Below are 25,661 nucleotides of genomic sequence, written 5' to 3'. Positions count from 1 at the left end.
GGTAATTTGTAATTTCACTCGCGGAAATTGCTCGTCCTCACAGTAGAGAGGTAGGGGGGAGGGTCTAAAAGGTCGCAAATAGAAAGAAAAAAAGAAGCAAACTCACGCTGGCGCTCAGCAGATTTTCCACGGGAGATAGGAAGGTAATTAAAACGATGCCCCCAAGTGCACATAACACAAGGAAATAAAAGGAACAAAACAAAAAACAAAGAAAACACTTTTCCACACGCAGCACGGGTGTACGATTCGGAACAATTTTCCCTCCAGTCGCGTGGTACGGAAACTCTGGGCTTCCCTTTTCAGAGGTCCATAAGCGGTGAACCGGAAAAAAGCTTGCGAAAAAGAAGAGCACCACGAGTGGAAACTAGAACGCTTAGAAGTGAGTATACTAGCACCTACTGGTGGCAGCGACCTCCTTGCGATGCGGTCGACATCTAACCTACGGAAACGCTACGAAACAACTGGCACGATCGGTTTTCCCTTAACTGCGGTCGACCCCTCCGGTTGGTAGGTGTGCGCGTCTGGCGTTCGGGAAAACTTTGCAGTCCATTGCCCGGAAGCCGTCGTCGTGCTGGCGACAGCTGTCAACATTCGTGTTTACGACGGCCTGCTGCGTTTGGGTGTGTTGGTTTTGCTTAAGTTAACACAAACCCAAAACCCAAGGGTGCCCACCACGTTTTTCACACTCACTAATGACTCCTGCTGGAAGAAAAACCGCAACAGAGGTGAGTTTATGCTATGTTCATGGACACCGAATTGGAACCGAAGATACCGGTTAATTCAAAACCGGGCCAACGGACAGACGCGTGCGGCGCAAACTCCACTCATGCTTTCGCTCGACGATGCCGGTTGTTGGAAACGTCAAAAACGAGGGCCGAAAAACGTGTGCGTTTTCCGCCAGCTCGTGTAACGGTATCGGCCAATCCGACCCGATCCGTGTGTTTGTTTTCATCCGTCAATCAACAGAAAAACGATACTAAAAAAAACAGCTAGTATTACTCGACCCAGCTAGTGTTGGTGTAATTGAGAGCGCGCTCAGGAGCTGTCAAACATCCTCTCAACCATCGCTCGGGTGAATGTATTCGTGAAAACTTTCTCCCTTCCTTTCTCTTTTGGTTTTTTTCTCATCGCACTTCTATCCTTGTCTCCCGCGTGCCGCGAGCGGAAACCAATTGGCGTGGGTGGGAAAAACTCCTACCACGCTAGATTGTTGCTAGCCTTGTTGCGACGCCTAAGAACGAGGTCATAAAAACAAAAACGAAAAAGCTTACTCGCTGCCGCTCGGGAGGGAAAGCCATGGGCGAAGGGCAGTCCCACCGGGGACGAGGCGGAAAAATGGGCAAAGGTTACGTTGACGAATGAAATGGAACGCGAGGCTTAACCACTGTCAATGCCCCTACGCTAAGTTTGCGGTCTCGTTTGCATCGAGGTCGTTTATTTTCGAACCACGTGGGTAATTGCACTCGCATCATTCGCGACGGAAAAACGAATGGGAATGAAAATAACGAGGCATTACATACTTTCCACTCGATTGGATCCATGCTTTCCGGCACGTGGTCGAGGGCATTGGGAATAAATAATTAATGACAGATTCACCCCTGCAACTAGCTTTGGCACTGAAAAAGGTTGGAGTTTTTGTTACACACTATAATTAATATTAATTTTGCTTAAATATCCTTTTCATCACAAAGCACCAGGCGCCTCCATCGAATTTTGCATGTCGCAATGTAAGCGGATAGCGGTTTTCTTTTTCGCACCTCCCGGAACTCGTGCGACAATGAACCGAGTGACGTGGCGCTATGACGCAAAACGGTGGCAAGGTGCGGGCCGGTTTCGAAACATGCATCGGAGAGTGTCGCAAAAAACATGAACACTAACGCGCCTTCGACGATGCCGGCGTGTGAGGCAGGCCTGCTGCGATGCTGAGGATAGAAAAGGAGCCGGTGGTGGTGGTGCTGGTTGGAGGAGATGACATAGACTTGTCGCGAGCCGTGGGCTAAACGGGAAGGTTAAAATTAGATCCAAAAGAAGTGGCCGCCGGTGTATCAAGAGCGCTGATCAACTGCGCACAATCGCTCCGGAGCGGTTTTGGGTGGCTTAGCACAATGGGTAACGGTGCTGAGTGAAGGTGGTCAGGACCCTTGAAGGTGTTTTGGCCCTTATGAAGGTGGTTTAGCCCTGTCAACATACTCACAACTAACTGACTCGCCAGGGTTCCTAAACAATGATGACCAACTTCTCTCTTGAATTACCCCCAGTAAAGCTCTCGATTGCCATTCCAGGTAGCATGGCTATGCGATAAAGTGTGCATTGCTCATATAATTTTAGAAAAGTCCTGTAAACCAAGAATGCGTTTTGAAATTTGCAAACTTGGATTGTGGAAGTTGTTCGTTTATTTATTTCGTCAGTTGAACAAGTATAGACTCCTCTAATTGCTATGACTTGAATCAATTCTAGTTTTCGAAATGTTGGTATTTAAATCTTTGCTATGGGAAATAAAATTCCGAGCGTTTTTCGTACAGCACCAGGCATTCAAAGTTGGACACTTGAAAATCGAACAATCTTTTCACTTTGAGTCAAGTTATATTTTTCTTCGAAGCAGCTAGCGACACGAAACTTCACATGAGACTTCTCGAACCATTGTTCTTTACGAATATGCAAAAAAAGTCGTTTTTTCGTGCCAGGCACTCTAAGTCGAACACGTCATTTTATCATGAATTTCTCGACGATATGGAACAAAAATAGTCAAGTATCAATATGACAAGTCACTTAAGCCAGTAATTAGTAGGTGAGCTAGAGATGATTAAGTTAGTAGTTAGTAGTGTAAAGGATATTTAAATAATTGATAATGTCTAAACAGACAACTGTAGATGTTAGAAAAATCGTCATACACAACATGACTCAAGGCAAAAGGGCCCGAGAAATCATTGATTTCGAATGACTTAATGTTATGCTCCGAAAGGAATGTAGAGGCATCCTTGCGAATCATGAACCTTGAAGGTCTTGCCGGCAGCGAAGGGTCCGGTTGATAAGACCATTTATACAAGCAACTTTGGTTAATGTAATTGTTCCGGTGAGGATTTAGCATTGTTCGTTATAAAACTCCATGCAACCGTAGGGAATGTACATACCCTGGTTCGGGAAAATCACCTTGCCCGAGAGACGATCCCCAGCATGAGCCGTTAAGTGGACAAATTTGATTTGTAACAGCGTTTTTCCCAAAGTGCCAATGCGCCAGCAAACGGTGAGAGACGCCATCAGATCGTTCTCAATTTTTGCCCGAAACCACATTCGCCGGTTCGGTTCGGCTTAATCCGCCTCGGCTCGGGCCAACCGCCTCACAGTCAGTGATCGTTCGTCAACGCGTACGCTTTCCCGGTCTCAGCTTCTCGGCGGTTCTCTGCAGCCGGCGGTGGAGTTATATAAAAAGATTCCTTTTCTGGCAAACGTGGGTGGGAAAATTTTCTCCATCCTCAGTCGGCCGGTCGTTTCGCTTACCCGGGCACTTGTTGCAGCGGCAACTGGAAGTGATCGGGCGACTCGAATCTAGTTGCCCGTGTGAAAAGTGGAGATTTTGTCCAACGATTTCTTTATTGGATGTGCAAGAATTAAGTGAAAAATTCCAAAGTGAAGCGGCTCCAGCCGAATTTTCACCAGCTAGTGCTAACAATCCAGATTGTTTGAGAAAAGTACGGGTGATTCTAGGCCCTAACGAAGGAAAAAGGATACTAGTGCAACCAGTGGGCAGATAAATTCACTCCATTTTACTTTACCAGCAAGTCGGCGGTGGAAAATTCAGCGATTTTATTAATATAGTGCTCCCGGGCAACGTTTCGCAGCCGGACGTGCTATGCGATTGAGATGAGTGTAAGTGTCAAAAGGCCATGTGTGTGTGTGTGTGTGGTTGTGTGAAGTTATGGTGTCATGCCCTACCTGGCCCATCCGTGTGTGTGTGTGTGCAGATGTGTGTGATCTAACCGCACTGCTTGCACTAAGATTATATTAAAAATAGAAAATCGGTACCATTTTAGTGGGTCTCTCGGAGACAAAGTGGTGCATATCGCAATAAACACAGAGAAACAGAGAAAGAACGAAAGTGAGAGGAGCGCAAAAAAAGAACAAACCATGGGTGACGCGAAGACGGCGAGAAAAGCGCACATCTCGCGTTGTGTCGCGACGATCATCTAAAAACGATCCACAGCATTTATTGCCGGTTTCTGTCGAGTTTGTCGGAGAAAATTCGTCGGCAAATGAGCTGCGAGTGAAATGTGATTTTTCCGACGGTTTCCCCGCACGACCATCCATCCGCTCCGTCTGGAGGAAGTGTAGCTCGGCGCCAGCGAAGTTCATGCACATTAGGGCTTAACATTTGATGGCGGTGGTGATCGTGTCAGGCTTGCGTTTGCGAAGGAATGCGGAAGCGTGAGCAAGAACTCGCCATGCAAATTAACTTGAAGATGAAATAATATTTACTCGTTGTTAGTGAAACGTGGAACAAATCTTATATATTGTAATCAGGTTAAGAGTCTTCTATTAATCAACGAGAACGAAAACTTAGCATCAACGTTACTACACACTTTAGATGCAATTTATGTGAAAAGCACATGGAACAGATCTACTCATACAAGTAGTTGCGTTTAAAAAAAAATACTTGTTGTTTGCAACAAGAAAAAATCAGTTGATATTTTTATATTTGAAAAATGTTAAATTGCCAAAACCTGTTTCGCATCAGTTCTAGCCATAGATCAAATCAGAGAAAAAAGTTTACAACTGTCAAGCGCTGACGTCGTTCCGTGGTTTTTTAACGTTTCTTATGTCCCTGGGCAAACTATCGTCGAATCTTGTTTTTTATCTCACGTATTCGACGGTTTTCGTCAAGAAGCATTTCACTTGTGAACTTGTTCAAAGTGCAAGGTTTGACGGCTCTGTCAGTCAGTGAACGCGACTGAGACTGGCATGAGGCTTTAAATACATTCGATGACAAATCAGGGACGAGTGTTTGCATGCGTTACACTGCATGGTGTTATTTTCCTGTACTTTTAGCACTTGCCTGCTCTCCTCTATACTTATTTCAGTGCATACTCCATTGGTGTGTACCGCTTGAAATTGCAAATAGGTCTACGTTCCAAATCTGATTTAAATGTGAGCTCGGACAATAAACTAAACTTCCGACAGATGGTGTTCCACTTTTCCAGCAACCGGAACGTTGGAACGTTTTATTTTTGGATTTTCTAAAAGGGTTTTCGGGCCAACAGCGCGCGATCATCCCTGGTTGAATAGTTTCGGTTCTGCAAATGGATCGTTTATATTCTCTGCCATTTTGCGGAAGTTTATAATATCGTTAAAATAAACATTAACCTAACGTTGTGGTTATGTTCTCTGCTCAAATCTTCAACGAGGAGATGTAAATTGAGTTGTTCGTTTAAAGCATTCACATCTGGTATAAAATACCGATGCCACCTTTCTAAATATTTCCATTTTATACACACATCTAAAGGCGATTTGGCGATTTGAGGAAGATTTGGCTTAAAAAGTATTACAATTAACTTACCATGTATCAAACACCATGCGCCTCCATCGTTAAGCCGATGCCATGCATGAGCTGCATTCTTGTACCGGTTGCTAACGCTCGACACTGAAAGTGAACTAACCCAAATAAACAAACGTTGTTTATACTAGCAGAAGCGATTTTAAACGAGAGGAAGAAAAAAACAAGCCCTCGAATACACTTAACCCACTATCACAAAAAAAAAACCGCGGGGATATTACACAACTCGAACCTTACCTTCGCAACAACGCAACCGTTCGTGCCTCGCATGTGTGTAACGTAAATACGATTTAAAAATAAATCATGCATCTTTAACGCTATGTTAGCGTGCATTCGGGATTCACCGGTTTTGGATGTTCGTATTATGAAGACTTTAGCGGTGATATGTTGGACGTACTGTAAACAATATAGCAATAAGAAGTAGCCTGAAAGAGAAACAAATTAAACCAGATTAGATAATTCGTCTCTTCATTTGCAACCAAAATGAAAAATCACGTTGAGGTTAAATTTAACAATACACTTTGCCCACAATTAACTTATTTTGATAATGAACTGTATCGAACATTGTTCAATCCTTAAAATTACGGTGAAAAAGTTATAATCAACGCGATCGTCTAACGGCATCGTAGTGGAAAGACAAAAAGCTGTTTCAAAAGTGAAAACCAGCAGTGAATTTTTATCCTCTGTCGATATAAAATTAATATATTAAATCCTGTATTCATTTAACAAAAACTCAGACTGTGAAAATATGTTTAACAATCTCTCCACATAGCAATGCTTTTCAATTTAAAATATTTGTTCTTTTCTTAAACATTTAATTTGCTTAGGATTCATTCACCTGATTTTTCGGTGTTTCTTCCGCACAGAACTTCCGTCAATCAAATACGACACCGTCAAGCATGGACTCGGGTCCTACGGGTAGATTCCGGACAGCCCGCAACATGCCGTCATGGGTGGTAAGAAAACGTGACCAAACCAAACATTCGGCTTTATGTTGAGAAAATAAGCTTCCAAATCCAAATTCCCACAGACCGAAAGCAGCGACCGTGTAGGTCCACCACCTCCACCACCCCCCGTCATCGCCACCGATCCCGAGTATGAGGTCATCGATGTGGCGAACCAGCAGTATTCCAACGCCCCGCCGCCAGTACCGCTGAAATCACCAGGTAAGTCGGGCGAGTGTTCTCACCTGGAAAACTCCCTTGTAGTAGATTTGCATTTTTAATCTTCTTTGCTTTCCCGTTTCTTCATCGCAACCGGACAGACATCAAACGACTCACCGTGATGAAGTGCGATCTTTGTGGCTCCGTCTCGCCGATCGTTCGCTGTGAACAGTGCGACTCGAACCTCTTCTGCGCCTCCTGCGACGATCGCTACCATCGTCACCCGAAACGTCAAACGCACGCCAGAAAGGTAGGTGCCGGGTGTGTGTGTGTGTGTGATCATGTGCCCCATCCGTGCTCTAGTTGGTTGCAGTCAGCCATATTTTTCCATCCCATGTTGCATGCGTTCATAGTGGCGTTTCGTTCTTCGGCCTTCACCCGATTCCGTGCCATTTTCCATCCACCTTCTCCACTCATGGCTATGGGACGGCTGAGACTCGACCAGTGCCATTCCTTGGTAGTTTTTCTTCGTTGTTGTTATTACTAAAAAGACTCTCCATGAATAATGTAAGAGTCCTCTAGCACAAGCCGTCGGTGTCCGCAGCGATGTTAGAGTAGCATTAGAAGGCAGTTATTTTAATCCATTTAAATGTCAACGAACATCCATAGTACAAGGAAAAACAAAAACCCAGCAAAAGTGGGAATGCTGCACTAATCCATAAAAATAGATTCTTCCCCCGCACTGGACGACCGCATAGATCAGCTCCTCCCATTTCGCGTCCATATTGGCATCTCCACCAGCAGAAGGAAAAAACAAAATCCCACATTCATATACGCGTCACCCATCACCGGCTGCAGCTGCTTCGGAAAAACGCCATACAAAACGAAAACAAAACAACATGAAATCAAAAATAAAGTTAAATCAAAACAAATTTCCCATCCGCTCGGTCTCTTCGTTCTATTTCCTCTTCCGTAGCCCATTGATCCGCCACCGCCAACGCCACCGAGCACGGTGAAGCCTCCGCTGCCACCGAAAGGCGAGGCCGGAGTGGGCGGCCCGTTGCCGCCGCCGAGGAAAAACAAGCGCCCCGGAAGCTTCCACTTTCCTAGTCCTATGATGGGCCGCAAGCAGGACCAGGTACGCTGCTGCACGCTTTCTTGAGGACGTTGACGTGTTGGCCCCCTACAAAGCTACTGACTTCGCCGACCACATTGTCTTGTTTTGTTTTCCATTGGTTTTGGGGACGAGTACACAACAAACCCCCTGGTAGGGAAAAGGAAACACTTCTTCGACCACCCCCTGAAAAATTACTGTAACGCAAACGAGTCCAGCCCAGTTCGAATAGAAAACGAGCTCCAATGGACGTTTGGAGCAAATATATCTTTGATTAAAAAAATAATGAAACAAATGACCGAATACCAAATTAACTTCCTTCCCAGGTTTAAAGCTTTTCTTAACCGTCCTGCAAAACACTAAACGTTGCTGTCAAAAGCTTTTCTTACTTAAACAATAATTTAAAAAAAGAGCACGACTGTCCCATGGCCGAATAATACTTCGGAAAAAAACTAAAAAACCATAATTGGCTACTAGCAGAAAACAGAAAGATTTTATGTGAAATGGCAAATAAAATATAATGACCCGAACAAGTAATGAAAAGAAATTGTGCATGTGTTTTCATTTGGTTTTCGGTTTGACAGTGGGTTATCTTTAGTCGCTTTACCCAGTTTAATCAGAAGCTAACAACAGCGTTACGAAAACCCTGCAGATGTTTGCAATCTAGTCGAATTAACTAGTGTGTTGAAGACGAAAAGAGACAACACTTTGAATTGTTGAACTCCAAACGTGAATTGATAATATAGAAACGATAGAAGCAGCTAGGTTCATGATAAACTCGTTTACATTTCTAATACGAACACATGTTTGCGTTCCCAGACAATCCCCACAACAGTTCCGCAAGGGCAACCGGATCAGCAGCAGCAACAACAACAGCAACAGAAGCCACCCCCTCCGCCACCAAGTCCGGCACTTTCATTACGGGAAAAGATGAACTCCTTGAAGCGTTTCATTCATCCGTCTAACAGGCCTTTACCCGATCCACCGGAGAACAAAATTCATTGTGAGTTTGGTCAAACTGTCAAAAAGAAGGAAAACATCAACTGAAAGTGAAATATCGACATTCTCTCCCCACTTACCAGCTTCCAACTCATCGCTAGATACCGTATCGAAGCGATCGCCATCGGTCGGCATGAGCCGATCCGTGTCGACCACGATGGAAAAGATCCAGAACAACACGGCCGCCACGTTGGATCGGATGACGCTGCTGCAGCAACGCTACCGGCAGCACCAGGAGACGATGAAATCCGGCGACGGAGACCGCAGCCGCCGGGCCAGCTTAACGTCCAACACGGACCTGCAGGTATTTCAATACCGCTTTTCCATTCCTATTTTCCCGTTAAGTGGCCTCAAATATTGCTTTTTGCGTCAATGTGCAACTCATCTGTGAATGCAGGCCCTTTTTCCGAAAGGGAAAACAGGGTGTGTGTATGTGTCCCTTGTGATGTCGCTCCCATACAAATCACCTCTCCGGTTGGCAAACGACCTGGAACGTAACGTCGCCAAACCGTTCACTCACGCTGTGCTTTCTGTGTCCAACGTTTCAATCTACAGTCATCCGCTACCGAATCGTCAAACAGCTTCCGCAGCAGACCAACGTCGGCCACTTTTCAGCAACCGCATCCGCAGCACCAGTTTCTTCAGGTGTCGCCCCACGTCGGCGGACCGATGCATCAGCAGGCGCACCTGCAGCAACGTTGGCTTCATCCGCCGGCACCCAGAATACGATCTGGCAGTGTTGCGTCGGGCATCAATCTGCTTCCCGGCGCACCGACCGGACTAGCGCCGGCTCTGAATGCCAGTAATGCACCACCTGCATCTGTTTCTCCCACGCAGCGCTCGGAGTTTGGCGACTCGCCCCCGATGATGCCGAACGCACCGCGGAGTCTCAGCACGTCCGTCTTTAATCTGCACCAACCGCCACTGCAGCAGCCAAACATGTGGGGATTCAACCCGTTGCATCAGGTGAGTCAGCAAAGAAGTTCCCCGTTGTGGGTCCTTGCATCTGTCCATGGTAAAATTTCGATTAATCAGGCAAGCGTTCACTTAATCAAACAACCTGATGAGGTTACAACTTGAGTACATTAAGTATAATAAATTTACTCTTCCCATTTTCATGCCAGTTATTAGTGTAAAGTTATCAATCAAAGCGGCCATGTGAAGGTTAATTCTTAAATAAGGAGTTCTTTTTCGCGTTAAAAATATTTTTTTAAATATTGTTGACCCCTAAGATTAGGTAATCTTTTCTGTAATTCCAACTTTTAAGCTGCATTGATCTCACCAAATTGATTAGATTTAAAAATATCTCACCCTTTTGCAGTGTGTATTAAATTAGATCATTTTGAATAAACGATATCAGCTTTAATTACTTCAAATTTTTTGTCAACATTTATATTTTAGTTTTTTGCTAATCTTCTCAGTTGATTAGGTTCCCAATCGTGCCTTTTTGGTACTGAAAAAAGATTAATTAAAAATTCATAGGTTCAACATTCAAATCAATAGTTAATTAAAATTTAAATTGCAAAAAGAAACTCACAAACTTGAAAATAGAACATTTTGAGCTGATCGAAATACACGAGTTGAATCTCGTTGAATCAACAACTAACTGCAAACTTATTTCACTTGCGTAACATATTTTTCCAAAGATACTTTATCGGAAGGTGAAGCTTTCTGAAAGGACGCGTTATAGTGGACAAATATTTCCTGATTTAAATATCCACTGCGACATTATTAAAAATGTAATAATAACTGTTTCATAATATTTCCTTACCATAGGCCCAATCGATGGCGCACTTTAACCCGATGCAGTGGAACCAGATGAATGCCTGGATGGCCCGTGGTTCGCAGAATGGTTCCAACATGAGTCTTAACCTTCCGTCGCCTTCACCACACGGATTCCCACAGGACCCGTCCGGCTATCCGCCGGCATGGGCGAACGCTTGGGGAGGAATGTACCCATACCCGATGGGAATGATGCCAATGATGCCAGGTAGGAACACCCCATCAGACGTTGAGCTGCCATTCGGTGTACTGTAATCACTGATCGTTTTTCCACCCGCAGGTGTCGCAATGCCACCGCCACGTTCACGCGCAAACTCCCGCTCTCGGGCCGCATCGCCGGCGTTGAGTGTGAAGTCACGCAAGTCGACCATGTCCATGCGGAACCTCAACCGGAACAGCTTCGTCGACGATCTGACCGATGACGAGGACTCCGAGGACGAGTTCCGCCGCTCGCGAGGACGTGGTACCGATCGTCGGCGCCGCGAGCGTCTCAACTCGACCAGCAGCATCGACTTCGACGAGCCGGAACCGCCGAACCAGGCGTTTGTGCGTGCGTCCAGCGTGAAACATTCGCGCTTCAACCGTGATCGCCGTGGCGGAGGATCGTCGGCACGTTCGTTGATCGATTACCCCGTGTCGCGCAAACCGGCCGCTGCCAACCGGTACGAGCGGGAGGAGTTCGGTGCACGGGAGCGGTTCGACAAGATGGCCCTCGCGTCACCTTCACGTAAGCCACCGTCGGATTCGTACACCAACGAGTCGGATGCGGAACCGGAAGGAACCCGGCGAGTAGCCCCGTCAACGCCGGCGGGTCGAACACGCTCGAGCAACGATGGGTTTAGCTCACCTCGGAAGGTCACTTCCGATTCGCTGACGAACGACTCCGATGCGGACTTCGAGCGACGACGGCAGGCGAAGTTGCGTGCGGCACAGAACAATCTGTCCGCCTCGGCACGACGACCCACGTCCGACTCGCTGACGAACGACTCCGAACCGGATCACGATCGACGCAGGTTGGCTGGAAAGGCCAACAAGCAACCCGGTGCGGTTCCGGCCAAAAAGCAAAGCTCCGACTCCGATGGACGCGATCGGCAGCGCAAGATAAGCAGCGACTCTAAGGCGAGTGGCGGAGGAAAGGCGCCCGCCGCCGCGCCGGTGCCGAAGAAAATTCCTTCCGACTCGCACACTCCCGACACGGACGGAGAGCAAAAGCGACGGTTCGCCACGAAACAGCAACGGCAGCGGAAGCACTCCAGCACCGAGTTCATTGCAAACGATTCCGACGAGCAGGAGGAGCAAACCCGTGGCAAGGGTAAGGCGGGAAAAGCACGAACCCCGCCGGAAAAGCCCCCCCAGCAGCAGGTCGTCAACGGGCTGCTCGAGTTCCGGACCATCTCTCCGGCGAAATCGGACTCCGACGAGCAGCGGCACCTGAAGACGGTCGAGATCAAAAATATCATCAACGAGGACACGCGACCCGAGGTGGAGGACTTTGGGCGCTCGGTGCTGGAGGACTCCCCGCCGCCACCGGCCCCGGTAGCCCCCAACTGCGAGTGGCAGTGCGAGTTCTGCACATACGTCAACGAGCCCGGCGTGAAGATCTGCGCCATCTGCTGCAAAACGGCCACGATCGGCGTGGTGAGCGGTGCCGGGAGCAGCAACTTCGACGGCACGAACACCCAGTCACGGTCTCCGCCACCGGACGTCGTGCAGGAGGTCCCCCAGGTCACCGAAGTGAAGCTGCAGCTCGTCCCACCACAGAAACCCACCGTCAACGGTAAGCCAACAGCACCGACGGAAGCGAAGAAGAAAGGTAGGATCCGCAAAATATCCTTTTGGCCCGGCACCAAAGCTAAGTAGCGAAGTCGTGCTCCCGGTTCCCTGTGTGTCCCGGTTGTGTTAAGAAGTTTGCGTTGCACTTTTCGGCACCACTCTATCCTTCAGGTTCAAACAAATTTCCTTTTCCGTTTTAATCGCACGTAATGCAAGCAAGCAATCAAGCACGCACCCGATAATCTCTATCCGTTCCATTCGCACAACACCCTGTTTCTAGTTACGCCCACTTGTGCCGCGGTAACCGTGTGAGGGTTAGTTAGATTCCATCCCTACTCCTGAGCAGCACTATAGAGTTAATATTACACTCGACCTTGCGAAATCGTCCTGATTCATGTAATTCAACCACTAACATACTCTCTAAGATACAGCGGATCCATCCCCGATTGACGTTTGTTGTAGAAATAATACTAATTGCGCGTTTCTATTTTGTTTTGTTTTACACCGATTCTGTAAAGTTTATGATAGAAATAAAAGACGCGTGTAATAACATGTACGAGGTACAGGAAATGTGATGATCGGCACTGACTTGGTTGTAACTAGCACCACAGAAACATAAAACGCTATATAGAGTTGTTGCATAACCAAATAAAGATCGCATCCCTTTTCTTGTGTTTCGCGAGAAACTACAAGCTGGAAACAAAATCCAAACTTGAAAAAGAAAACAGATTGCGTTCCGTGTTTTAATCCGGTGCCGTCTTTTCTCGTGTTCTCTCGTTCTAGACGACGCCGGTCAATCTGACGTTGACGACGAGGAGGACGACGAGATGGACACCGGGATGACGGTGGAGGGCGGCGTTGGCAAGCCGGGTGGTGGTGGTGGTGGTAATGGTGTTGGCAATGGGTTTGACCAACAGGGTAGCACAGTGATGCCGCCGAAAGCGGCTGGCAAGGAGGAACAGGTTGAGAAAAAAGTCGTTAAGGAAAAAGTATCCACTGGTTGCGGGCCTTCTCCGCCGAGGGAAATCGTGGTGGAAGCGAAGCGAAACGCCCTGCCCGATGGGGAACGATCAGGCATGAAGGCTTCCACAGGAACGTCACCGCCACCGCAAGATATGTCCACACAGGTATGATAAATCCGTTGGATATTTGTTTATTTTAATTATCACGACAGCATCTCGACTAATCTCGTAGTCTACTTTGATAATCGAGTGTTAAAAACCGCGTCTCAAGTGACACGAATCAAAGCAGCCTACGTATTACTAATGGCATACGTCACTACAAGTTAATCTGTTTTCTAATGTCTACCATCAACACCATCCATCGATTCATTAGACCTACGACTCGTTCGAACAAGTACGTGAAGAAATCGCCGCCCTAGAGCAAACGGTGGATAAACCGATCAACAACAGGGTCGAGGAAAAATCATTGCATCAGCAACACCACAATCAGGACCACGGGTCATCGCTGTACAAGCGGTCGTACTCGCTCGCCACGCCACAGCTGCTGCAAGTGGATCGTCCTGCCAGCCGAAACAGCATCTCTAGCGACACACAGGTATGGCATAACGAGGGGGACGCGGTTAAGAGAAGGTGTCTGGTCCTTACTAACCCACGCCGATTTGCGGAAGGCATCAGCCAAGCGCTCGAGACATGCCACGCCATGTTATAACGCAGCGTGCTTCATTATTTGCATATGCTTCATTATTTGATCGTTGACAGACGCTTTGTCTGGCCGTCTAATTTAAGAGCCCGACATCGCGTACGCATCCAACCTCCGCTCACCTCAGGTGTTTCAGTCTTCCCTAAAAATAACGTCAAACTAACCAAACCTCAAGACGCTAGCTGCGATGCGTCGTCTCCGTCGCTTCCTTGTGGCTTCGTATTCGGTACGTCGTGTTCCAATTCGGTAACGATTATAAATAGCTCTCATAAGAAACCGCATATTCTCCCCCGATGGTTGCAGCATGGTTTTAGCATCCACGATATGCGGTAATATCAACAGTCTAGACCACACGATGTCTTCTGAAGTATTTCGGGACATGATGATAAGTGGGACGACGTAGCTCCGATCGTTTAGTTATCGAAATTAGGCCAATTTTAACGAATGTTCTGATCGGGTTCGTGGCAAAGATTTTAAAAGGGCTTGTCTAACCTCTCGAAGGTATCAGTTGTGATTGGCGTGTGGCAGGAGCTGGTAAGAGTGATTTGGTAAGGCTTTATGATTAAAGCAATAGATAACAACAATACGTACGAATAAGCATTCATAACTATTCATTACCCTTGTTTTCGATATTTTGGAGATTAGTTTTGTTTTTGTTTACTCTCAACAGATATTGGGATTATTTTTCATAATTGAAATCATAATTCTTCATGATTAATCACATACATAATCAGATCACATACAAAGCGAGCTCATATTCACATTCCACCAATTTTACAATACACTCTTGAAAATTCCGTAAATTTATGTTTGAAGATTGCTAATTTACTAAACAACTTATTCCCATATTGTTTGGCAATGGAAATATATAATAATAAGCTGTAAAAAAGCGAACAATTTACAAATAAGAAGCTAAGAATGAATACTAGAAATTCTTTTTTGCATTTGCTGCTTTTAAAGATGCGTTTAGACACTAAACTAAATTGTATGTTCTTCCAAAACTAACTGTAGTTAGTATTCGTAAGTTTTGGCAAATAGCTATGTTTGCACTAAGTTTTAAGTGGTTGCAAAATATAAATGATAATTGCTGAAAAATAAAACAAAAAAAAAGATCCCAATAATGATAGACCAAATGTCCACCTTTTAGAGTCTACCACCATCACCACACGAGCTGAGCCCTCAGCCGGGCCTGCAGAGCTCTACTCGTTTTCAAGCAAACACCGCACTGAATCAACCGACCCATCCGAACCCATCAACATCCACCACCGCATCGTCATCATCCGTACACTACGGCCAGCAGCAGGATGAAACCCTGTCCTACCTGGATCGTGCCATCCATCAGATCATACAGACGGCTGCGAACCAGTCGCGCGGTGCCTCAGGTGGGCGTCCGGCCACGGTCCACGATAGTAAATATCGAACTGTCGGTGATCTACGCCGAATCGAGGAGCCGCAGCCATCGGTGGCCAAGGTGGTCCCGGCAGCCCCGGTCACCGTGGCCCAGACGCAGCCAAAGAAAACAATGGTGACAAGAGAGAGAGCGAGGGTGTTTAGAATCGAAAGTGTCGGTGGAATTAGTTTGTAATTGTGTTTCAATCCGTTTCGTTTGTAGCTCGTAAATACTATGGATGATCAGATAGATCCGGAAGAGATCGTGCAGCAAGGACAGCCTGGATTGTTGGTACAGAATGGATCGGGCAAGGAGGAGCCGTCGGAGATGACACTTCTCTTGAGGGTAAATTGAAACTTGATCAAAACTATTAAAATCTCAACCATGATGGTCGAACTTTATATTTGATCACATGGATAACTTTTCATCTTCAGGAAGCAGAACGGTACCAGTTCAGCGCCGAAGAGTTACAGGCCGCTCTCAATCACTGCGGGGACAAGCACCCGGTTCAGTGGCTACGCGGAAACTGGAATAAACTGATCGAAACCGTACAAACGCTGGCTACGAAGTATGGGCACGAAAAGCGTGAAAACACCATCGGAACCATCTCGACCACCGAGGCACGGGAGGCCCTCCGACAGCATCGTGGTAACATCTGGCGAGCAATCACCGAGTGCATCGAACAGCGGCAACGCAAGTACCGCGAGATTGCCAAGCAGGGTAACTTTACGCGCGAAGACATTGTCACCAGCCTGACGGCGCATCATGGCAACCTCGAGCTGGCCATGGTCGAGCTGAGCAAGACGCAGCTCAAGCCGTTCCTGATGCGCATCTGGGGGCCCCCGAACGGGGCCGACAACGACAGCGGGAACTTACCGCTGCTCCAGCAGGCCCTCAGAGAGGATCGGAGTGGAATCAGTAAGAAACGATCGCAACACTAGACTACCGACAGAGGGCCGCGCCGCGAGAACTGTGGTATTAATACTAGTTTTTTCTTTCCTCCTTTACTCCCGCCCCACTCTACTTCTTTACCCTCGTCCCCGAAACCCCGACCCATGGCCGACGACGTGGAACTATGTGTTTTCTGTGGGGCGACACACATCAATGCGACCCTTCCCTGGTGGAAAAACTTCGTGTAATGGCTCCTTTGTGCGCTTCCTGCTCTAAAATTTACAAATGGCGAATGTCTGCGTAGATAGCGATATTCAACAGTTCATCAGTGCCCACGTGGAGAAGGAGTTGCTTGGAGAAGATGGGTGTTCTATAAAGCAAACAGTACTGGAGGAACCGTCCGTGATCGCAGACGGGATCGACGAGAAGTTGCAAGAGCCTGAAGAACAAACCGAACCAGAGATTGCCACACTGACTTCGACTCAGGATGCCGACCAGCGAGAAGAGGTATGTGAAGAGCTCACGTCGAACTCGTGCAACACCGAAATATTAAAGGACATCGAAGCGCTGATCCAACAAATGGAGCGTAACCAGGAGTCCATGAATGCGCCAGTGCTGCGCAATATCCAGCAGCTGCTGACGCAGCTGGTCCACACTGACCCAGAGCCGCAGAGTTCACGCTCACCGTCCGTCAACTCGGTACGTTCGCAGGCAAGTGATCAGCGTATCATGAGCAAAAGTCCCATTCCCGTGGTGCGCCCATCCACCAGCCAGCATCAGGCGCACCCGGGCGAGTTCGAACGCACCATCGAGGACGACGTACGCGACTTTGTGGAGCAGAACATACAGGAAATCCTTCCGAACCTGGTGCAGCAGGTTCGGCAGGAACTGGACGCCGTGCACGGGGACCAGTGGACGAAACCGACCGGTACACTCGAGGACGACATAAGGGAGACATTGATGAAGGCAGACTATACGGAAAGTGACTACAGCAACATCCATTTCTTTCCATTCGAGAAATCAAATGAACCGAGTGCTGTGTTTCCGGAACGCCAGGTGTCGGTGAACGAGGTTGTTTTGAAGAGTCCGGTGGTAGTTGCTGAGGACGAGCAGGAGTACGCTAACATTCAGCAGTTCCTACAGAGGGCAATCAAGAATGAGAGAACAACGACTGCGTTCGATCGGTATAAGCGTCGACATTATCAGATCGATAGCAGCTCCGACGAGGCACGACAAACGGCTGAATCAACCGACTATTACGATCTTATGTCGATCAACGAAAAACTTATGAGTCTCTTTAACAAGCCACCGGTGAAGGAGCAGCAGCTTGAACGGGAACCGTCGATATCGCGACCTGCAGATTTGCAAGCTGATGAGATGATCGTCGTACAGACAGTTCAGGGGCAAACTGTGATGACTAAAGTGGAAACAGCTGAACGTTCAACAGAGAAACCAGCACAAGTTCCAGTTATCCCAGTTGATAAAATCGAAACACCAGCATTAACTCCGGTAGAAATCACATCCGAGAAGAAGGGAATGAAAAAGCGACGAGGATCGCGAGTACCGGCCAACAAGAATAACTATCTCTCGCGGCGACCAGTAAGGAGTTCTTCGGAAAGCGACTTCGAGGGTTTGGCCCACACTGCAAAGGCGTCTGCCCTGTCGACTGCCGTTGCTGTTGAAGAATTGCGCCATGTAGTTGAGAAAGTCGATCTTATCGAGCGAACTGTCGAAGCGGAAGGCACGGTCAATCAGGAAGAGGTGGGAGCCATTCCGGACCAACAGATTGAAGAACCAATTTATATAAATCTACCGGTAAACCAGGAACCGGTTACAATCGAAGAACCTAGGGAAGTACAGCAAGAGCCAATCCCTGAACAAGTGTCTCCAATTGAAGAGGTGGTCTTGCCCCATGCTGTGCAAGAACCGGAACCAATACCTGTTAAATCTTCTCAACACGAAGAGCTGCTCTTGCCACAAACTTCACAACAACCAGAACCAATCCCTGCACAGTTGGCTCAACTTAAGAGTGTAGTACAGCAGGTTTCGGAAGAATCTGGGCAGGACGGAAAAGTTGCTTTGGATTCAACAGAATCTGCTTCACAGGTGGAAGAACCTAAGATAGAAGGAACAGAGGCTGAACCAGAAACCGTTCCTTCATCAAATCAAAAGGAAGCTGATGCTGAAAACCATATCGTTCCGACAGCAAATCAAACAAATCCAAAAGAAACTGCTCAAGCATCGACAACCACTTCCACCGAAAATGCAATTGAACAAATCACGCCGATAGAATCCATAGATGCGGAAAATGGAGAGCCTTCTCCGAAAGAACAGGCCAACGTCTTAGGTAACGGCGAAGTGCCGCAAGATGAAGTTCTCGTTCATAGCGCAAAGCTGTCGAACAATCTTTCCGAACTAGTGCTGGACACTAAACGGTTGATTCAACAGATGAAAGATGAAATCAATTCCGACATTGCCACGTTCAACGAGGACGATGCCGCCTACGAGGATGACTACTACGAAGACGAGTATGAGGATGAATGGGAAGGTGAAGAAGAAGAGGAAGAGGAGTGGGATTCCAACGAAGAGTACGATGTCGATGAGAACGGGGATTTTCTAGAATACGAGGATGATGACGACGATGGGTCAGTGATGTTTTCCGAGATGACGATCATCGATTCCACCAACGGGAAATCGAGAAGCGTCGAGCAGTCGCAGCACATTGAAGAGCTGGAGCCTGTCCAGGAACCATTGCAGGAGATAATTCTACCGAAGATCAACCTGGCAGTCGTGAGAGAAAACGAGCGGAACAGTGCGTCCGAGGTGAGCGATCTTCCGCTGGACAGTGACTTCAATGATGCGCTAAGCGTGATCGAACACTCCGTCAGTGAGATGCGCAACATGCTCCAGCTGACGGAGGAAGCTCTCGGTCCGCTGCCAGATCTGGGTGGCCCGCTGCACCATGCCTCGAGCGTGGAAACACTTCAGAACAGCCCGGAGCAGAGTGAGATAAGCGAGATCACGCTCGTGCCGGAACAGGAAATACTACCGTCGGCGGCAGCGGAGGAATCGAGTGAACAGACACTAGTTGCTGAGGAGAACCTACCGATGACAATGAAAGAGGTACAGACACTGATGAATGCCAAGGCGGTTATTGGAGGATTCCTGAAGAATGTCCTCAACGAAAAAATTGAGCAAACCATTTTAGCCGCACCCGAACCGGTAGAGTTACCAGAAGCTGAAGCTCCAGCTGTGATATACGATTCGGTTAGGACAACCTCTACCGAGACGACCGAGAATAAACCAGCTTCCGTCATAGAACGAAACTCAATGGTAAACACTGACCCAGCTGAAACTCCGGAACAAATAATATCCCCGAACGAGGTAAACGGCGGAACTTTACCACAAGAGAACAATGTTCAGATAGAACCTCAGCCAAAAGAATCAGTTCAACATGATACTGGAAATACGGTTTTACAAAACACTGAAGAGCTTACGCCAGTTCCCGCTGTCGAGCCATCTCAAGTGGAACTGGCTGAAAATATCGTCCAGCGTCCCTTACTTTCAGCATCTGAAGATCTACTATCGAACTCCACCATTCAAGAACCAGTTGTGAATGGTTTGCCCGAACAGATGGATGCATCTCAAGAGGAGAATGCTTTGCACGAAACAACTACTGCCCCAACCTCAACGCTTGGCACAGACATTTTGGTGGTAGAGGAAAAGATAGTTCTAGCACTCGCACTTGACATAGGGCAGCAAGACAGCACACAGGAATCAGGAACTCACAACCAAGTCTCGGAACTTTCGCCAGAAATGGAGCAGGTGGAAATTGTTACTCCGGAATATGTTAATGTGGCCGCTTTTCAACCAATGGATACTCTAGAGGCTGCTAGCACTGTTCCAGATTATGCAACGGTGATTAAGACAGGATCAAAGTTGAACGTCATAGAAAACGTACTAAACGGTATGGATAGTCAACTCAGTGAGCACTACGATGTAGCAACTACGTCAGACGATTTGGTCCCGACTACATCCAACGATAGTCAGTTGATTAAAAATCCTTTGTCGATCCCAGTAAGCAAGGAAGACGAAAACAACCCAACATTGGACACCGTTGGAGATGGTATAAACAACTCTACGATGAATCGTGGCACTCCGTCACGGAGTGGTGCAGCTCCAGATCAACAAATACAGGCTGCAGAAAAAGTTGATGTAACCGTGAATGAAGGACAAACACCTAATATAACCGATGACGCAAGTACCGCGAACAAAGCCTCCTCGCTACCTAGTTATGTGGAACCTGCACCTTTAACCAATGCAGAATTTACTGCGAATGTTAAAGAAGACAGCATTATTGAACAGCAGCAACCAGCGAATGACGTTCATGCTACGGATCATGCATCAAAACCGCCTACATCGATCATTCAAAATGGCAATACAAGTGCAGCGCTTACGCAAACCCCGGATAGCACATACGATCGCCCTCCATCACCTGCATCCTCCGAAGAACCTTCATCCAGTTTCATCGAGGTACAGCCATCCCAAGTCATTGTTCATTCTCCTCATCCTGCCTCCCCACCAGAAGCACCCCCACGTACCACTAACATTTATCAAAACGTTGACATTCAGCCACCCGTGTCCGCCACTAACGGTCCAACCGTCCGTAAAAAAGCTTCCTCCAAACTAACCGTTAAATTAACTAACGCTACCACTTTGCAGTCGGATGACGGGACCTCACCGACAACACCACCAACTCCCACCGCTTCCAAAGCTAACGCAAAGGCTTCCAAAACTACTAAATCGGATGCGAAAAAGAAATCCACCACCACCACCACTACCACCACACCCACTACCGCCGATCCCTCTGGGCGCAAGCAGTCGATTGTGCGCAAGAAATCCACCGGTAGCCCATTCGGGACGGTGCAAACGAACACGGTCAAGGCGATGCAGAAAGAGTTCCTCAGCAAAGCGAAGGACTCGCCCAAACCAAGCACCTCCAAGGTGACGCCCAAACCGTCCAAGCTGGTGCAGCCGAAAGTCTTCACCAATGTTCGCGCATCGCCCCCGTCGTCGTCGTCGTCCTCTATTCCAGCAGCACCCGGTACGAGCAAAGCTTCCACACCGGCCTCGGATGGTGCCTCATCGTCTAGGTCCACTCCTGTGCTGACGGGTGCACCGGATGAGCCCGGTCCCAGCACAAGCAGCTCGTACACGTGCGAGAAGATGCTCAAGAAAAAGTATCGCGAAACTTGCTTTAGTGACGACTACCAGACAACGGACGATGAGGACGAGAGCCGCATGACGATCACCGAAAGCGAGAGGACGATTATCAAGAGTCTGGTCAAACCGTACGAACCGGACAGTGATCCGCCAGAAGTAAGTTACGTGTGTGCGTGAAAGTGTGGCAAAACAACATTGTTTGACCTGTTCGACCGTTCCCTTTCCCAGAGCATACGTAGTGTCCTTAAGCTGTGTTCATGCTGTATGATCTTCGGTGATCAAAGATCTTCAGTACTGTTCAAACTAAACATCATAGAACTCTTCCTATACCACACACACACGCGCAATATTGATAATTTGATTTTGAAATTTTAGCTATCGTTCTCGATTAACGAACGGTGTCTTGGATTGCTGATTTCACTTTACTTTTATCCATCTGACTCTTGCAGATCCAAGCGAAAAAGATTTTGGATGATGGTCTGGTTCAAACCCTTACCCAAGCGGAGCTCGCCGTTCAATTGATCGAGCTGCGGTACGCGAGGGATAGCGCGATCTGGGCCGCCACGCAGTGTCACACAATCGATGAAGCAAAGGATCTTCTGCAGAAGGAGTGCGAACTATGCCTGGGTGTATTTCCAATGAACGAAATCGTCTCCATGCTGAAATGTACCCACACGTGTTGTCTCGAGTGCGCCAAGGAGTACTTCACACAGGAGATCACTAACCGATCGATTACGAACTGCAACTGCCCGTACTGCAAGGAGCCAAACTTGAACGGATCAGATGTTACGGAGGATGACGTGCTGGAGTACTTCTCCAACCTGGACATTCTTCTGAAGAGCATTGTCGACGAGGAAGTGCACGATCTGTTCCAGCGAAAGATTCGCGATCGTACGCTGACGCAGGATCCGAACTTTAAGTGGTGCGTCCACTGTTCGAGCGGTTTCTTTGCGCGACCAAAGCAACGTCGGCTGACCTGCCCCGACTGTGGCTCAATTACTTGTGCGTCGTGCCGTAAACCGGTAAGTAGGAGCGCGAGAGTGTGTTTGTAGTGAAATGCTAGTTCAAAAACTCAATTTGTCGTTACAGTGGGAATCGCAGCATGAAGGACTCACCTGCGAAAAGTATGCCGAGTGGAAGGAAGCGAACGATCCGGAGCTCCAGGCAGAAGGCGTCCAGCGGCACCTACAGACGCATGGTATCAGCTGCCCAAACTGCAAGTTCCGCTACTCGCTGGCCCGTGGTGGTTGCATGCACTTCACCTGCACGCAATGCAAGTTTGAATTTTGCTATGGCTGCAATAAGCCATTCATGATGGGAGCGAAGTGCAGTGTGTCACCATACTGCGCCAAGTTGGGACTACACGCGCACCATCCGAGGAACTGTCTGTTCTACCTTCGCGACAAAGAACCACGAGACCTACAGAATCTACTGCTGGTATGATGACGATGATACGGAGGAATGTGTGTCAACACACAGTATATACATTTTCCTCTTTCCAGATGAATAATGTGTCTTTCGATACGGAGCCGTCGGAAATGATGAAACAGGAACATATGAACGGACAGAGTACCATTCCGAAGTGTCCCATTCCGCTTCAGAAGGAAACACCGGCTGGCCTCATGGATATGATCTGTAGTGCCGAGGTGCCAGAGAAACATGCGGGACTATGCAGGTAGGCCATGGAGGTTCCAGTTGCTGTAATGGTATAAACTAAATTATTTCAGATACATTAGTTTTGTTTGATGAAGGTTATTTTAGACACCTTCCTACCTGACTGCCGTGCCTACCGATATTGGCCATTTGATGTTCCTGTTGAGCTCTTACTTTGGTTTACTTTGATATCGCTGAATTAGAATTGTTGAATTATATTTGATACTGCTGAATTAGAAAATAGCCGAAATCAGTTGTCTTGGCAACCATCATTTAATGGCAAAAATTAAAAGCCAACTATTTTTTACTGAACAAACGAACTTCATAAGCCATGCCCGACTCGAGACACCGTACAGATTGTACCGATCACGTACTGAAAAACGTATCGCTCCCATCGTTCACTTCTAGACCGCACTACATAGAGTACCTTAGCTTCCTGGTGACCCAAAATAGCATTGACCCAATCGACATCCTGAACGCGGACGATCTCGAGTCGATCGTGCGACGCGCTAACAAGCGTATGCCCCCGCGCCCCTATGGCACGTTGGATGGCATTTATCGCGAATACCTGTTCCAGGTGAGAGGTGGCCCCCGAGCATGATGTTAACTAAGCGTTGCGTTTTTTTTTTTTTTCTTTTTTTCTTTCTCTATCTGCTTCTTCCAGAACCCATTACGTTGAATATTTGGTCAGTACAGTATCGAAAGCGCAGATCGATCCGCTACCGATACTGGATCTTACCGATTGTGTCCAGGAGTTGCGCAGACGCGGCATACCACTCCCGGAACGGGGTCCCTGGGACACCGATGTTATTTATCGGGAGATGTGCCAGAAGGTGAGACGACTAGCGTTCCAATACCACCACCGGGCACCGTGTTGCGTTTGGCCACTCGGTCAACAACACTTCCCCTGCCTTTCGCTGCCTTTCTCGTGCTATTGTGCTCCATCTCTGCCTTTGTCGAACTCTATTTCTCTATCATGTTTTAATTTTGTAAACGAGGACACATTACGGTAGCGGATTCCGACTGCACTGACTGCCATGTAAATGGACGATACTGTTACCAACTCTTAGGGAACAAGAACTGCTATATTTTTTTCAATCTTTCGTTCAATGTTTTTGCTTTTTGATTGTGTTTCTAACGTTTATAACAAGGAATTGTTTCTTTAAATTGCTCTCATCACTAACGATGCGGCTCATAAACTTCAAAACTAACGAACCAATAAACTTTCACTTTCATTAGAGGATGCTATATGCTAGATCGGCTAGCATGCGACAAGTAAGTCTGTTAAGTGGCACAGTTTTGATGTTTGAATTTGGTATTGGTTGCTATGTTTTTCCATGCGATAAAGAAATATATTTAAAATTGAATTCATATAATTCAGTTCATATATTGTCTACCGTTCTTAACCCGTAGATCGTCAAGGAGCAAATACCGCTTAACAACTGATGCACATCTTCGTCTCCTGGGTGTCCAATATTCCTGACCGTTTGTCACGACGTGTGACAGTATTGCCGCTAGAGCTACAAAAGGCCGCCTATCGACTTAAACAATACTATCTTAGTTCTCTTTTACAACCATTATTAATAAAATGAAGAACGAAAGCGAAACTACACTCTATACACGATCATCATTTGGATGTCTTTTCGTCGAAAATCTCGTAACTGTGTTGAATAATGAACGATAGAAAATAATCGGAGAAAAATAATATAAAAATAACAGTCCTCCCTCCACAGGGGTTTGCTTCCTCTTTTCGTTAAGTATACTTTAAACGCATCCCTACTATAAGCTGAAGAGGTCTGTTAGCGCCAAAACATGGTTAGTTAGCGGCGTTGGTACACCACTTTCTGTTCATCAGATGCCTTGCCGTCGAATATCTCGTTACTGTGGTGAAAAATTAAGGAAAGAAAGGTAACCGAAGAAAGACAACATAAAAATAAAGCAAGTTCTCCTTCCTTTGGGTTTGCTCTTTTAGTTAAGTATACTTCATACTCATCCATACTTCCAGCTGAAGAGGTTTACTGATTCCGCAACAAGTCCTTTAGGTAGCATTGGTACAGCATCTTCCGCTGCTGGAGTTGTTGCTTCTGCCGCTGAAGTTGGTGTTCGATCGTTGTCAGTTGATTGCAGTGTACGGTTGCTAAGTGCAAAATTTGTTTCTGCGTGCATCTTGTTTTGTCCCGCAATTCCGGTATCTGCAACTTTAAGTTCATAAACGAGCCAAGGAGTATTTGACGTCGACCGTACTCTATGGTCGAACGTGACTTGTGGTGCCTGGGATAGGGGGCACTCGAGTTGGTTTGGAGATTCTCCTTTTTGACCGACACAACATTGATTGTTTCATGTGAATCATTCGATGATTCTACTTTAAAATACATGGGACTTTCAGTAGAGCTGGACGACGAAGAAGGCGGAGGACCGTTTGCTTTGATGATAACACTCTGCTCCATTTCTCCTCCGTAAAAAAGTTCCGGCCTACGTTTTGTTTTGTGGGCGCAACACAGGCCCGACCACATGCAGTCATGC

The 25,661-nt window shown here is 47.2% G+C and overlaps 1 protein-coding gene across 1 annotated transcript; it reads left to right on the top strand.

The window, feature by feature from the left end:
- Positions 1-6,426: 6,426 nt before the first annotated feature.
- On the top strand, positions 6,427-24,790 carry LOC131263375 (E3 ubiquitin-protein ligase lubel). Its single transcript, XM_058265564.1, has 22 exons — positions 6,427-6,504; positions 6,579-6,714; positions 6,813-6,961; positions 7,628-7,789; positions 8,585-8,768; positions 8,848-9,068; positions 9,320-9,730; positions 10,541-10,754; positions 10,827-12,359; positions 13,103-13,446; positions 13,655-13,876; positions 15,129-15,506; positions 15,594-15,716; positions 15,806-16,289; positions 16,567-16,973; positions 20,985-21,343; positions 21,374-21,641; positions 21,935-22,507; positions 22,575-22,922; positions 22,988-23,160; positions 23,803-23,971; positions 24,552-24,790. Exons 1-22 carry the CDS (start codon positions 6,448-6,450, stop codon positions 24,582-24,584), a joined length of 6,948 nt encoding a protein of 2,315 aa, XP_058121547.1. The 5' UTR covers positions 6,427-6,447; the 3' UTR covers positions 24,585-24,790.
- Positions 24,791-25,661: the final 871 nt, after the last annotated feature.

Source organism: Anopheles coustani, chromosome 2 (assembly GCF_943734705.1).
Source record: "Anopheles coustani chromosome 2, idAnoCousDA_361_x.2, whole genome shotgun sequence".
Taxonomy (NCBI): domain Eukaryota; kingdom Metazoa; phylum Arthropoda; class Insecta; order Diptera; family Culicidae; genus Anopheles; species Anopheles coustani.
Note: the sequence above shows the minus strand (reverse complement) of the source record. Positions and strands in the feature narration are given on the sequence as shown.

Coding starts and splice junctions, on each gene's coding strand:
- LOC131263375 (XM_058265564.1), top strand. CDS start 6,448: ATGGACTCGGGTCCTACGGGTAGATTCCGGACAGCCCGCAACATGCCG. Junction 15,507..15,593: donor CGCAGCCAAAGAAAACAATG/GTGACAAGAGAG, acceptor TTTCGTTTGTAG/CTCGTAAATACTATGGATGA. Junction 21,344..21,373: donor TCGCCCCCGTCGTCGTCGTC/GTCCTCTATTCC, acceptor ACCCGGTACGAG/CAAAGCTTCCACACCGGCCT.